Below are 15,553 nucleotides of genomic sequence, written 5' to 3' on the forward strand. Positions count from 1 at the left end.
ACTTTACAGAAGGAAGGAAAGGAAGCAGAGTGATAAGTTACACCCCAATCCACAGCCAGCCCAGCAGCAGGTCACTGCAGGAGGGACAGTAACCTCTCAGGCCACGAGGAAGAGACTGTACTCAAGGAAAAGGGGCCTTTGGGTTTCCAGTGGATGACCTCACAAAAGCTACCATGGCCCTGCGCCCACTGCAGCGCGATGGCACGTAGAGTCCGAGTCCAGCTGCTGGGTCCCCGCAGCCACTGCACAAGGCGGAGGCAGAGGGAGGAGGGAGACTCACAGCAGCAGTGCCCCTACTTCCTAGCACAACGTAACACAAGAGTGAAAGCATCCTCAGAAGGGAAGTCACAAGTGAGCAGGTGAGTTTGGTCTAGAAGAGCCGGGTGCGAAATCGTGCATCTGTTTCACTTTCGTTTGGGAGGGTCTGCATAGTAACTGTTCTAACGAACAAAGCAAAAACATCTCGACAAACTTGACTTTGAAAAGTAACTGAAAAGCTAGATTGAGTAATCTCGCCGATCTGTTTTGCCTTTAAGCTGGAGTGGTACCAATGGACTTTAAAAGGTCAGTTAAATATGTATTCATGAAAAGTCAAAGTAAAGCGTTAGAATATATTTGCAAGCCCTGGCCAAAAGCTTTCGAAGCACTTCACTTTAGGGAAAACTGGTTTAACGTTTATGGGTTGGTGCTGGAAACCAAAGAGAAAAAGGTAGAAGAATGCTTTATCATACCATCCCTTCCTCCGCGATTATTTCTCCTTTTCTCACCACTTTGGTTATTTTGTGAATCCTAAACAGTCCACCTAATTATGGGAAGAATTAGATGCTGCTAATTACAGAAAGAATCAATGCTGATTTCTAGAGTTAAGAGATTAAAGCACTGGCCTTCAAACCAGAAACTTCAGGGTCCAATCTGAGGACCTAAATGTTTGCTTCTCTCTGCGCCAACAGTAAACTCACAGAGGGCCAGGTCCCCTCTTCTGCAGGGTCTGAGCCCTGCCCAGCACACTCCACCTGTTGCAGGAGCACCTAAATGTTTACTGGGCCAAACTGACTAGCATGGCCTTTCAGAAGCTTCTAGTATTACAACTTGCTTCCTGGTTTTGTTTTGTTTTTTCTTAATGCTAGGGTTGTTTTTTGTTTACAAAGTATTAAGACTTCTTAGTAAAGCTTAGGGAAAATTTCAACAACTATTTCCATTTAGTTCGCAGATAAGATTCCGGGGGTTATTTCCACTTGAATGTCAAGCCACACACTTTGACACTATAAAGCCAACGATGTTGTGTTGCCAATTTGCTAGGGGTTAGGCCAAAATGGGTCTTTGATGGGTTGTGGTTATTCTTATGGTGAGAAGTATTCATGGTGATTAGTGGGTGAAAACTTTCCTATTGTTTCTCTAATAAAATGAGTTCCCTTAAACGGTAAACCCCAAAATTTCTATTGGTCTTCCATCAAAAGACTGCATTAATTGTGCTTCATCTGGTTTAGGATATGTAGGCATAAATGGCCTAAAACTTAAAGTATATTTACTAGAAGGGATAATGTAAAAGGAAAGTCCTTTTCTGGTTAGGAGAATGGTTTACAACAGATAGAAATCTAAGCATTCTGGAGAGAGAGAGAAAAAAGAGAGAAAGAAGCAGAGAAAAGCCAGAAAATAAAGATTAGTAATGCATGCCCTACATTTATCCCACAAGATTTCCTGAGCATTCCTCAGACATTATAGTGCAACATAATAACTCCAATGAATCCATAGTATTCCTATTTTTCTCAAGCAAAAAGTATATACTTTGAAACATATACTGAATAAAACATATAATAGTATATCATCTTTTAAGACACTAGTAATTTGAACTTCTATAAATATTCTTAAATAACATATTATATTTATCTATTCACATAGGACACAAAGTGACACATAAACATACAAAAATAAAAGTCATGTTTTAACTCTTTTGTTGTTTCTGTTGGGTTGATTTTTTTTAGATACTAAAGATACTAAAACAATTCAGACACCAGAATCCTCTTGTCAATATTGATCCTGGGGCATCTGGATGTACATGTATATATTTATTTATTTATTTATTTATTTATTTATTTATTTATTTATTTTAGGCCATGCCGTGCTGTCCGGGGGATCTTAGTTCCCCAATCAGGAATTGAACCCGGCCCCTCGGCAGTAAGACCGCGGAGTCCTAACCACTGGACTGCCAGGGAAGTCCCTGGTTGTACATTTATACTGTGCATAGCTACCACACCCAAGGACAAAGTCAGGAAACATTCCTCGCTGGACATATTACCATGTCCTAGAGTGGTTTAGAAAATCTCAGAGGGAATAGAGGTGTCCAAGTGTAATGAGAGAGTTTTCTTTAGCTGTTCTGTGGAAAGGAAACGTTAATCAGATCCCTTACCCAAACTGGATAAAGTCTGAAAATACTAAGCTGTCCTTTGAGTGAGCGGAATATGGGACACGCCTCCTCCTTGGGCGTTCCCGCACACCATTTGCTATGAAGTATTTCTCAACACGTGGAAAAGGCACCACCATTCTGGACCAAAGGCAAGCGATGTGGGTTCCACAATACCACATCTGTCCTGCTCCAGTTACTGCTGTAGATAGCATTCCTCCCCTCAAAAGATGACTTGGGGAACTCAGCTACCCAACCAGATGGAATATATACATTCTTCTTTTGGAAAACAGAGTACTTCTATGAATAAGTATCCCTGGTAAGAAGTGATCTTTTGTCCATGGAATGTTGTCATTCTCTTGAGAGCAACAAACAGAGGGGACAGTTCTCACATCCCACCTAGAACTTAGCATGGCCGGGGGTTCCCAGAAGCAACACAGAGACCATTTGCTCAGCTGGACTCCATCCCTCCAGCTGGGATGGAAGCACTGAAACTGGTGATGCAGCATCAGTGTTTGTCTTCACCCCAGTTGCAACCCTAGAGGAGAAGCTGGTGCTTCCAGGAACTGGCTTTCAGTTTTCCTTTATAAGGAAAAATGTTAAGCTACTACAACATCTTGAAGAGTTGCTTTGGGCTAAGATAGGGGGGAGAGCATCCTGGCTTGCTCTCAAATAGAATTTTCAATGCAGGCAGAGGAAGGTGGTTTCTCGAGTCCCTGGAGGGAGCCTTCGGGGGTAGACGTAGGGGTCCTCTGCTGCTGATGCTGCTGGTAGATATCCTGGATGAGCAGGGTGTTCATGACCTTCCACTCCCTGTATTTTCTGGCTGTCAGCTTCGGATCATCCAGCAGCTGGTTAATCATGGCCAGGTCATGTTCTTTACACTGTCCAAGTAGAAAAAAAAAGAGAGAGAGAAAGAAGAGGGTGAGATGTGGTGACTATCTTAATTTCAATAAACCATCTTCAGCCCTTTTACAAATAAATGCACATATACCTTGACCGTAAAATTATCAAAGTGTTTTTACATATTAATATTCAAGTCCCTACAACAACCCTAATAGATATGGCAAGACACCCATTTACATAGGCTGACCACAAAGAAGGTAAGCATCCCATCCAAGACTTAGGGGAAGAACTAGGCATATAACCAAGGTCTCCTGTGTCGCTCTTCCCTTCCACACTACAGTCATATTTCTATCTCGGTGTGAGCTTTATTCCTCCTGGAATGGATAATTGTATAATCATGCCGTTAACCATCCAAACTTCACTAAGTAAAGTTGGGACATAGTACTTTTCCTAAGACATAAGTCAGTACAAAAATATATCTTTTTAGAGATAGAGATAGAGATAGAGATAGATAGAGATAGAGATATATATTGGATCTGGCCCAACACTGAAATAGTCCACTTAAAAACTCATTAGTTGCCTTATGCTTTGCATATATCTTACCCTTTTTCCTTAAGAAAAGCCCTTTATCAGGGAGCTCATTATATTGGGATAATCCTATTCCTTATGCCTTGATCCCAGTACATTCTACCCTTACATAATATATATATATATATATATATATATATATATATATATATATATATATATATATATATATATATGGATTTCCCTGGTGGCACAATGGTTAAGCATCCACCTGCCAATGCAGGGGATACGGGTTCGAGCCCTGGTCCAGGAAGATCCCACATGCCACGGAGCAACTAAGCCCATGCGCCACAACTACTGAGCCTGCACTTTAGAGCCCATGAGCCACAACTGCTGAGCCCATGGGCCACAACTTCTGAAGCCCGTGCACCTAGAGCCCATGCTCTGCAACAAGAGAAGCCACCGCAATGAGAAGCCTGCGCACCGCAACGAAGAGTAGTCGCCGCTCGCCTCAACTAGAGAAAGCCCATGCACAGCAATGAAGACCCGATGCAGCCAAAAATAAATTTATTTTAAATATATATTTTTATTTTTTATTTTTTATTAAATTATACCAATTTTTAATAAATTTCACACATTTATTTAATATATACAGAATAAATACGTAGGCTATCATTTTATTCAAAGAAAAGACTATTAAACTTCCATCCAAAGAGTCCGTATTTCAATGATGCTAGTAGACAATCTATTGAAACATAAGATGTATCAGCCGCCACATTCAAAAAAAATCTCTCAACCTGACACATTTATCTCAAATCTATTCCTGTTCCCTTCATCCCTGTGAGCATAATTCCACTTTCGGATATAAAGTCCAATATATCACACTTGATCTGCTGCTACAGCCTCCCAAGGGAGGTTCCTGCCTCCAGTCCCCACTTTGTATCCACCCTCTGCCCGACAGTGCAAGGGGTCCCCTTAAAATTCCAAGTATTCTTAATGGTTCCCCTTCCTGACCAAGGTTCCATAGACATGAGCCCATCTGTGATCCTCCACTTCCTTCTTCCCTTCCTCTCTAAGAGTGTTGATGTGGATTTTCTCCCCGACACGGTGCTACTTCATACCCCCGGGATGTACCACACAGAGAACCTTCTTCACCCTCCTTCACCTGGGGACTCTAATTCCTTGAGGGACCTTCACATGGAACATTTCCCAGTTTGTTTTTTACTGGATTTTACTACAACTCATAAAGGTATACTCACTTCAGGCATCATGCTCTCCAAAAAAACCTCTGAACCCCCAGATTGAACTGAGAAGCTTTTCGTATGTTCACGTGCCTTCCAATGCTGGGATCCAGCCCTCTTAGAAGTTACCATGTTACGCTTAGATGTTCATGGCTCTGTCATGCCACCTATTCTAAAGCTTCTTAAGGAAGGTGACAGGGAACATATTTTATTCACTCCTGTATTCCCTGTACCTAACACAGTAATGAATGATAGGTAGACATTCAATGCCTATTCATTACTGAACTAATCTCTCTGCCTAGATCCAGGTCAGCATGTGCTAAATATTCACAAGTGTGCTCACTGGTCAAAGTTCAAATTCATGACCACTGCCATTAAATGGACTTTCACAACTATTCAATAATTGTGTTTTCTTATCCCTTTTCTCTTCCCCTCTCCCAAATGACTATTTCAAAACTTGTCATTTCTACCCAAATCTCCTCCCCAATCCTCCCTTGTAGCTGATGACCCTGCTCTTTATTTTTTTGAGGAAATGGAAACAATCAGAAGAGTAGTTCTCCCAAGCTCCTAGCACCTTCTACCTACACCAGCACAAATATAAGCTGCCTTCCTTCCTGTTCATTTGGGTGAAATATCTGTGCTCCTAGTGAAGACTGATCTCTCTACTTGTGCAAGTGCTTCCTCTCTCACATTCAAGAAATTCACTTCAGCAACTCTCCCCTCTTTCCTGTGACTCATCAGTTTCCTGATTCCACGTGATCATTCTCACCGGCGTACTCTAATCTCTAATCTCTAATCTCTAAGCATGCTCTAATCTCTCCCATCGTAAAAGTCCTCCCTTGAGCCCACTTCCCTATTCCTGCTAACGTGCAGCTCTTCTCTGCCTCCCACGTCCTTGTGCCTGTTCTTTCACAGAATCTCTCCCATCAGGCTTCTGCCCCCATCCCTCCACCAAAACTGCTCTGGTTAGGGCCATCTATGACCACCAGGCTGCTAAGTCCAATGATCAATTATTCATCTGCAACTTATCAACAGCCTCTAAAACTGTTGACTACTCCTTCTTGAACACCTTCATCATGTTGCTTCTGTGACACATTCTCCTGATTTTTCTCATCCCGGAGTGACCGCTTATTCTCAGCCTCCTTTGCTGGTTCCACCCGATCTCTTGACCCTGGGATGCCCCAGAGCTCCAGATGTAGCCTATTCTCTGTCTTATTTACATTCGTGCTCTTGGAAATGTCATGTACTCTCTTCCCCTCTCCCTACACACTGAGGGTCTCAAATTTATCTTGCCAGCCTTACCACCGCCCTGAACTCCATACTTGTTGATCTCTTCAGCAGCTCCACTCGGGCATCTCCAATATAACGTATCCAAAACTTACTTCCTGTTCTTCTCCATACCCCCATCTACTCCCAATACACACTGAAACCTGCTCCTACCATAGTCATCCTCAAAGCCCCTCGTAGCAACTCCATCTTGCCAGTTGCTCAGGCCAGACACTGGAGTTGCCCTTGACTCCTTCTCTTATTTCCAACGTACCAGAAAATTCGGATGGTTCTACCTTCGAAATATGTCAAGCCATGGCACAGCTCTGTTGAGAACTTTCCAAAGGCTTCCTATTGCACTCTGAGTTGAAGCCAAGGTGTTTGCAGTGTCAGGGAGGCATTACAGGCTATGATCCCCTGCTGCCCCTTGGACCCATGGCTCTGTTCCCCGTCTTGCCTCCCCACCCCATTCCAGCCACACTGACCTCCTTACCCGTCCTTAACTGGACCAGGCACACCCCCCATCCCAAGGAATGTGTGTTTTTGTCCCTGTTACTCAAAACATTCTGCCTCAGGTAGACTGAAGGCTCACTCCCTTTCCTTTTTCAGATTTTACTCAAATTCTATCTTTTAAAGAGGCTTCTCATGCTTATCCTAGTTACAAATCAGTCCCTCAACATTCCTTATTCCCCTTCTCTTCTATTTGCTACCAAATGTATCACCACTTAGCACACTACAAATTTGACGTATTTATTTTGTTTATTTTTTTCTCCACCTAAATGTAAGCTTCATGAGGTCAAGCACTTTTGTCTGATATATAGCCAGGTGTCTGAAAGAATGACTGACACATAGTAGACTTTCACTAAATACCTGTTGAAAAAAATGAATATATCAAATAAGAAATGAATGAAAGAACTAGTCACCCATTTGCCTTTTAACCTCTTTTGCATCATGAACCCTATTTAGAGTCTGAGGAAATCCTCTCCATAAACAGACAAACAAACAAACAAAATATATATATATAAAATTATATATATGATATACATATTATTGAATATATCTGTATTATATCTACATAATATATAATATGTTATATAGATATATATTATAGATATATAGGTAGATACAGTCATAGGCATAGACACAGACATAGACATAGATATAGATATAGATATAGATATAGATATAGATATAGATATATCCACACATTTGCATACAGTTTTAGGGATTCTAAGAATTGGCAGCATTTATTTTATCCAAATGAGGTATCTGCTCATGCATGATCCCAAATATTAGTGGCACACAAATGTATTTTCTATATTCTACAATTAGCTTTAAATTACATTTTATTTGGGTGTTTTATTACATTTTCTTGTTTTCTTCTTTTCCTATTTCTAAATTGGTCAGAATAATATTGATTTCGAGGGAAAAGTACCACACATATAGTAATCTGAGTGGTGAGATTTATAGTTTTAAAGCAAGAGAGAAAGGGTGTGGTGATAAATGGAGATCAAAAGATATATTTGGGTTTCAGGAAGGAGAGAAAATTGTGCAGTAGGAAAGTAACCAAAGAGGGATATGAAGCAGGTTGGCCAGAACCCTGAAGCAGAGGGAAGAAAGTTTAGCTAATAAGTAGGTATCTAGGAAAGATTGCTGGTAGAAAGTCAAGCAGGACCAAGAGAGTTTTCTTTCTTCTGAGTTCTCCACATCTCTACTTCCAAAAACAATCTTTTCCAAAAAAAAAAAAAAAAGCTTTCATTCTCTAATATTACCATAGTGCTATTCATATGAAGTTACTTAGGGAGTGTTACTTTGTTCTTAAGGAATTTTGACATCTGTGCAGAGAGAGATCCTAATATTTTATTGAAAAAAACTAAATAAGATCGTTGCAGATCAACCAAATTTGGAAAATTGATTTTTTTAAGGCAAAAATGAATTCACCACCACTCTAAAGGGGATAAAAGGTTTTAGGAAAGGGTCTCTTCAACTAACACTTCTCAAATGGTTTTTAGCTCTAAATAATTCAAATTTCTTACCATTCAGCGCAAGTCTGTGTTAGTTCTTTTATGGATAAAAGAAAAAACTGTAGATAAGAATAGAGAGGAAGGAAATTAATGAAACAACTTAACCCTCTGAGCTCCTTCCTTGACTCGGCACCCTGGGGTCAACGGGCATCACGCGAAGGCCCTGCTTCTCTCCTATGGAGCCGCAGGCTCACTGAATGCTTTGAACCACTTTGACAACATACTCCTGGCTTTCTGGCAGGCAGGCAGGGTCTGGTAGGGGTTCTGAAAAATAACGTACTTTCATTCTTCACTCCAAATATTCAGTACATGACTTGCCTTAAGACCTAAGCACTGGAAATGTGTTCTACCAGAGCAGATGGGCAAAGAAGTGTTCGTTCCTCTTTTGACACAGGCAAGAGGAATCTTGGGAGAAAGTTTCAGTTGGACCCATTAATCGTTCATTTAAAAATAAATACAGGCTTAGCCAAAAGTCCAGGGATGTAGAGCTATCAGAAACTCCTAAAGGTCTAATCTAAAGGCCTTTAGTGTGTGACATGATAGTTTGCTCAACTTTCTAGAAGAATTTCCATGAAGAGCATTCATTTCAATACAATCCCAGTGAGAGGATTTTTCTTCATTTCTGGAATGTGCCTATTACTAATATAAACATTATTATTAAAATAGTTTCCTTGTTTCTACATGAAACTGTTCTTTTTGCTTGTCCACACTCCGGCTTTGAAGTATTTTTTAAGTAAACATTTATATTGCAACGTAACACACATACAGAAAAACGCGCATATAAGGTTTGTGCTTGATGAAATTATCACAAAATGAACACATCTGTGTAGCCACCATCAAAGTCAAAAAAGACTCTTACCCGGCATCTCAAAAGCTTTACTTGTGGCCTCTCCCAGTGCATATCCTCCCCTTCCCCTCAAAGGCAACCACTATCCTGACTGCTTTGAGTTTTAAAGACAGTTAAAATAATTCTGATAGATTTGTGACATGAATGAACATGCACGTACCAAATAATCTTTCTCTAATGAATAGGTTGACGTGCTTTTCTCTTTTTTTTCAACAAGGTCAATTTCCGCATCATCATGTCCTCCTGCCTCCTGGGAGGTTCACAGGAATACATAACTTGGGGTACATTTCATCAGCCCCAGTGTAAGGGATCTGTGGAAAGGTCTTCTTTCCAGAAATGTTCAGAGAGTGCAGCTCTTCAGCTGGGTGGGGTAGAGAGCCCCTGAGATGGCCCCAATGCTCCTTGCTCCCCGGTACTCATGCCTTTCTGTAACTCCCCTCCTTGACTGTAGGAAGGCTGACCTAGCGACTTCCTTCTAATGAATAGAATACTGTAAATGCGATGTGATGTCACTCCTGAGATTGGGGTATAACCCACCCTGCTCACTTACTCTCGTAGCTTTACTGCTCTGCAGGAAGCCAGCTTCTATTTTGGGAACTGCCCTATGAAGAGACTCACATGGGAAGGAACTGGGGGTGGCCTCCAGCCAACAGACAGTGAACAACTGAGACCCTCAGTCCAACAACCTGCGAGGAACTGAATCCTGCCAACAACCACGTGAGAGAGCTTGGAAGCACACCCTCCCCCAGGGGAGGAATGAATACAGCCCCAGCTGATGCCTGGATTACAGCCTTATAAGAGACTTTGAAGCAGAAGCACCTAACCAAGCCACACCCAAATGCCTGACTCACAGAAACTGTGAAATAATGAATGTCTATTGCCTGTAGCTGCTAAGTTTGTGGGTATTTTGTTGCCTAGCAATAGATAACTAATACCTGGGAAGAAAAGAAAAAGATGCTGAGTTCATCAAGTCTGTGGCCATAGTGCCTGGAGAACAAGAGGTCACAGAGAACCAGCTGTGTCGGTAAAACTTTGAATTCTTTGTACAAACCTGCGCTCCAGTTTCCAAGCCCCTGGCCATGGTCGGGTGAAGGTCCAGAATCCTGAGTTTCCTGCTCTTTGGAAAGCTGAGACCACCGTCTTTCTCCTTCTAGAAGTAGCCTGAACTGTCCAGGCTCTCCTTAGCCTCTATTCCCTACTTCTCCCAATGTGGGCTGCAACATCTCATCCACTGATATACATCTGCCTAGGCCAGCTCCTCCTCCTTGAATGCACTTCCTTCTCTTCCTGATTTTCTTCATCTCTTATGATGGGCCAGTTTCAGCATCTCCATGGCATTGTCCCTAATGGCCTCAGGTAGGCAGCTGTTTCCCTCCTCTGGGCTACCAAAGCTGCTATCAACTATAGCACTTATCACATCTCATTGTAATTGTTTTCCTTTATGTTTCCATTGTCCAGTGGGGTCTTCTCAGTGGTCACAGTGTCCTAGAGTAGTGTCTCATACACAGTAAGAGTTGGGAAGTATTTGTTCAATAAAAAATGTATTCACTCATATCAGTTATCACAAACAAGACAGTAAAATCCCAACATAGTATGGCATATTACATTGGATGACCAAACATATTTATCAACTCTATAAATACTATGGAACATATTTGACTTTGAAATGAGTGCTAGTGATGTCTTTCATCATTAAATGCTAGGGAATTTCCTCTACATTTGGGTTTTCTTTGTATAAATAAAATACACCTTTGCCTTTTATTTTTCAGCCTTATTTTTACAAGCCTTTTAGGGTGTTTAGGTCTTCCACTGACTAACTGGGACATCTGACTGAGAGTCACTCCACCATCTTTTGTAGCCTTGTCCTTTTGATTGCTGATATTTCTTCCTGGAAAGGGATTCAAATTCATGATGCAAAAGGACATGTACAAAACAGAATTAAATTGCAGGTCTACAAGGCTTTTCAGAATCTATAAATCTTCTGCTAATTCAGGACTGTTTTACAAAGTATTCTGGCCTCTACTTGTTGGTGCTATAATCTAAATGTGAAAGCAGGATGCTTTTGTTATAAAGAACCATTTTAGTTATGGGAGGCCATGAATATAGCTTCAGTACATCCTGTGCCCTGTCCCTTATTGTCATTGTGAAAACATCTGCTCGTCTGCTACCATGAAGTGTCTGTTTCCCACTGCCCAGCTCTCATGGTATTCTTGGCTCCAGACTCAAGAGCTTAGCATCACGTAAGTCTGCTATATCTGAAATGTAGAAAGTTTCTTCTGGATATAGTATAAAAGAATGGCACCCTTTAATGAATCAGGCAAAATCCCAAGATCTTATTAAATTTTACTGTGTAGTCTTCACCAGTTGACTATCTTAGGCTCTCAGCAACATTTATTATTCCAGGTAGTAGGGTACAAAAACAAATTACACATGATCCTTGCCATCTAGGAGCTTAGTATTTGACATTTTACACCAGAGTGAATGCAAAAATCAAGGCCTATTGTAAAAACAAAAAAACAAACAAACAAAAAAAACTGCATTGGGTGCTACTGCGTGAATTTCCTACTGTTTTAAGAATGTCAAGGGTCACCTCACCCTATAGAGACTGTATTGGCTTTTACTGCCTTTCCCTACCCTCCACCCACACATGTGGTTAGCATAAATCATTCTACAGAACCAGCATTTTCTCACCCCACATCCACAGAGTTCATCTACAGTCCGAAATTTCTTACCTTTAATGTGCTATTCAAAGTTCGGATTTTGTGGAGCTTCTCATTTATGGATGGATTTTTGCACCGCTTGACAAAGGACTTTCTCAACTCCTTTTTGGTTGAAGGTCGCCGGTCCCCAAGAGGAGATAGACTAGCTTGCTCTAACGATTTGTAGAGCTTCTCCATTTCATCATCTTCAGACACTTTTGTCTCTTCTATTAACATAAATAAATAACAATAAACCCAGTTAATCAAGGACAGAACATTTGACATGGTGGTCCTAAAACAAGGCCCTCCTGATACCTTGATCTTAGACTTCCAGCCTCCAAAACTGTGAGACATAAATTTTTATTGTCTAAGCCGCTCAGTTGGTGGTACTTTGTCATAACAGGGCCATGTTCCCTTTGAAGGCTGTAGGGAAGGATCTGTTCCAGGCCTCTCTTCCAGCTTCTGGTGGTTCCTTGGCTTGTGGCAGCATAACTCTAATCTTTACGTGGTGTTTTACAGTGTGCATGTCTCTGTGTCCAAATTTCCCCCTTTTATAGACACCAGTCATATTGGATTAGGGGCTCACCCTATTGACCTCTTAACTAATTACACCTGCAAAAAATAACCATTTCCTAATAAGGTCACATTCTGAGGTCTCAGTGGTTACGACTTCAACACAGGAACTTTGGAAGGACACAACTGAACCCATAATAGTACACCCTCTAACCTCCCAAAATTTATGTCCCTCTCACATGCAAAATACATTCACTCACCCCAACATCTCCAAAAGTCTTAACCCATTCAAACATCAACTCTAAGTCTCAAATCTCATCCAAATACCATCTAAATCAGAGATTGGTGGGACTCAGGGAATGATTCATCCTGGGGCAAAGTTCCTCTCCACCTATAAACCTGTGAAACCAAACAAGTTCTCTGTTTCTAAAATACAATGGTGGGACAGGATAACCTTACCAACCAGTACACACTCTAAAGCTTGAGAACCATTGTCCCAGATCACTTTTTAATGTCCTTCCTAGAACTGTTCTTTGAATGAAGGAATCCACCTGTGGTCTGTGGCTTTCAGCAGATAATAAAAATTCCTCATGCCACACACCTCCATTCTCTTTGTTAACCACAGCTTGCCAGCCTCAGCTCAAATGCTTCCAGTAAAGTGACTCCACCCAGGATCCGGGGGGACCCCGGATGTGCTAGGCTAAGCCAGTGGCAGTTCCATCATGCTAGCCACAGTCATTCATCCAGGGATGAGCATGTGTCTCAGATCAGGCCCACTGGGGCCAAAGAGACTCAATTCTGAGACTTTGGTTTGGGGTGTCAGGGAATCAATTTCTCTATTTTCCTAAACTGAGTGGTGTGATGATGTAACCTGGAAGATTCCAGAAATCATGCCAAGAATCATGAGAATGGAGCCAATCCATAGGATCCAACTGACACATGGATTTTGGTGATACCATTAGTGCCCTCTTAGCTTATGAGAGCCAGTACATTGCCTTTGTTAAGATATTCTGAGTGTTGTTTTCAAGCATATGCAGCTGAAAGAGTCTCAAATGATATAGAAAGTTACTCAAAGAAAACCATCTCTTGATGCTGCTTTAATTTCTTACTAAGAACTTCAGTCCTTTATTCACTTCAGTCTGAAAATAATGTTGGGACAGATAGACAATAAGATTGTTTTCTACCATGTACTCCCTAGTATTTATGCATTTTAGCTCCCGTCCTGAGAACAAGCTTGATAGAGGATCATATAGGAAGTATGGCCTTAGAAGAACTGGAAAAAAGGTCTCACCGAAGAGAAAAGCATACAACAGTAGTCTAGGAGCATCAAAATTAAGCACACTCACTTACTTTACAGTTTACTCTTATAAGATTAAGTGTCTTTAGGCAATCGTTTTCCCCCTTCTACCACCAGAAAGTCCACAGGTGTGCCCAGTAGTCTTTAATAAAATGAAGAGCAAAGATGTTGGGCTAACTTTGCAACTAAATTAAAGTACTGGTCAGTAAACTTCTTTGTTCACTACCACAATATTATCAAAAAAGGAGGAAATATTCAAAACTACATTTGAACACAATTAGACTTTTTGGCTCAGTCTGTGCAGACATCAAAAGTAGGTTTTTGTCAATAAGCACGTGAAAAGATGCTCAATATCATCAGTCATTAGAGAAATGCAAATCAAAACCACAGTGAGATACTATTTCACACTCACCAGGATGGCTAAAATCAAAAAGGCACAATAAGAAGTGTGGACAAGGATGTGGAGAAACTGGAACCCTTAAAGTTGCTGGTGGGAATATAAAATGCACCCACCACTTTAGGAAACCGTTTGGTAGTTCCTCAAAATGCTAAATGTAGCATTTTAAGTTACCATATGACCCACCAATTCCATTTCTAGTTATATACTCAAGAAAATTAAAAACACGTTAAGAGAAAACTTATGCATGAATGTCCTGAATGATATAGACAAAAGGTGCGAACAGCCTAAATGCTCATCAACTGATGAGTGGGGTAACAGATTGTGGTACACGCATGCAATGGAGTATTAGTCATTAAAAGAAATGAAGTACTGACACATACTAAAACATGGATGAACCTTGAAAAATTCTTTGAAGTAAAAAAAGCCAGTCACAAAAGACACATACTGTATCATCCATTTATAATGAAATATCCAGAATAAACAAATCCATGGAGACAGAAAGCAGATTAGTGGTTGCCTGGGGCTGAGGAAGGGACAAGTAGGAATGGGGAATGACTGCTAATATGTATGGGGTTTTTCCTGTGTGTGGTGCTAAAATGTCCTCAAGTTAGATTGTGGAGCTAGTTGCACAACTCTATGAATATACTAAAAACCACTGAACTGTATGTTTTTATGTGTGAATTTTATGGTATGTGAAGCATATGTCAATAAAGGTATTAAAAAGTAGACTTTTATAAGATTATCATGATAACTGATGACACTTGCATAGGAGAGATACTAAGCATGGCAACAGTCCTGGAGTTAAGCTGGAAACATTAGAAAGTCTTAAGAAATGTAAATGAAAAGACATCTGACTCGTAGAGGGGAACGTTAGCATGGAGGACTCTGGGAGTTTTCAGTCCCACGAGAACACAATAATTGTACACATCCTTTTTTTTACAGATAGGCAGGTGGGGACTCTACTTCCAATAAAGCCTGAATACATAGCTTTTAATACCACAGTATTTTTAAAGCAATATATATTTAACAAACCAAACAAGTATACAACAAAGAAGATAAACAGAATGACTTCTTTACTTTCCCTGTGTTCACCAAGCTGCTCAGTTGTGCTGCTAAAGATTGTGATAGAAAATAAAAATACTTTTGACTAACACATTAATCTGTAATTATGTCAAAGTAAAATGATTATATTAAGATCTTATATCTAATTCAACAATATTAAATTGGTAAAGATGAAAATAAACTTTAGAATCTTTAAATAACATGGCATAAAGCACATTCCCTAAATGAAAAGTAAAGAGGACCGCCTCTTTGGATAATTTTATTATTATTTAATATATTTAAATCAATATATATTACCTTTAAGTTAAAAATATCAGAGATTATCTCCCTCCCATACACATATTCCTGCCCCTATTTGCCTTTTTTGTATCATAATCTGAGAGATATACAACATATTGCTAGATACTCATGGGAAAGACCTGTGATCTA

The 15,553-nt window shown here is 40.4% G+C and overlaps 1 protein-coding gene across 1 annotated transcript in view; it reads right to left on the bottom strand.

The window, feature by feature from the left end:
- Positions 1-3,069: 3,069 nt before the first annotated feature.
- The window catches only part of IPCEF1 (interaction protein for cytohesin exchange factors 1), a gene marked incomplete at its 3' end in the record, with an annotated part of 85,832 nt that continues 73,348 nt past the window's right edge, over positions 3,070-15,553 (bottom strand). The window contains exons 9-10 of the mRNA XM_079716745.1: positions 11,886-12,079; positions 3,070-3,285 (exon numbers count right to left, since the gene is read on the bottom strand). Of these exons, the coding sequence (XP_079572871.1) occupies positions 3,070-3,285; positions 11,886-12,079 (410 nt within the window). The remainder of the gene's footprint in view (positions 3,286-11,885; positions 12,080-15,553) is intronic.

The sequence above is a fragment of the Hyperoodon ampullatus genome (genome assembly GCF_949752795.1).
Source record: "Hyperoodon ampullatus genome assembly, chromosome: 12".
Lineage (NCBI taxonomy): Eukaryota > Metazoa > Chordata > Mammalia > Artiodactyla > Ziphiidae > Hyperoodon > Hyperoodon ampullatus.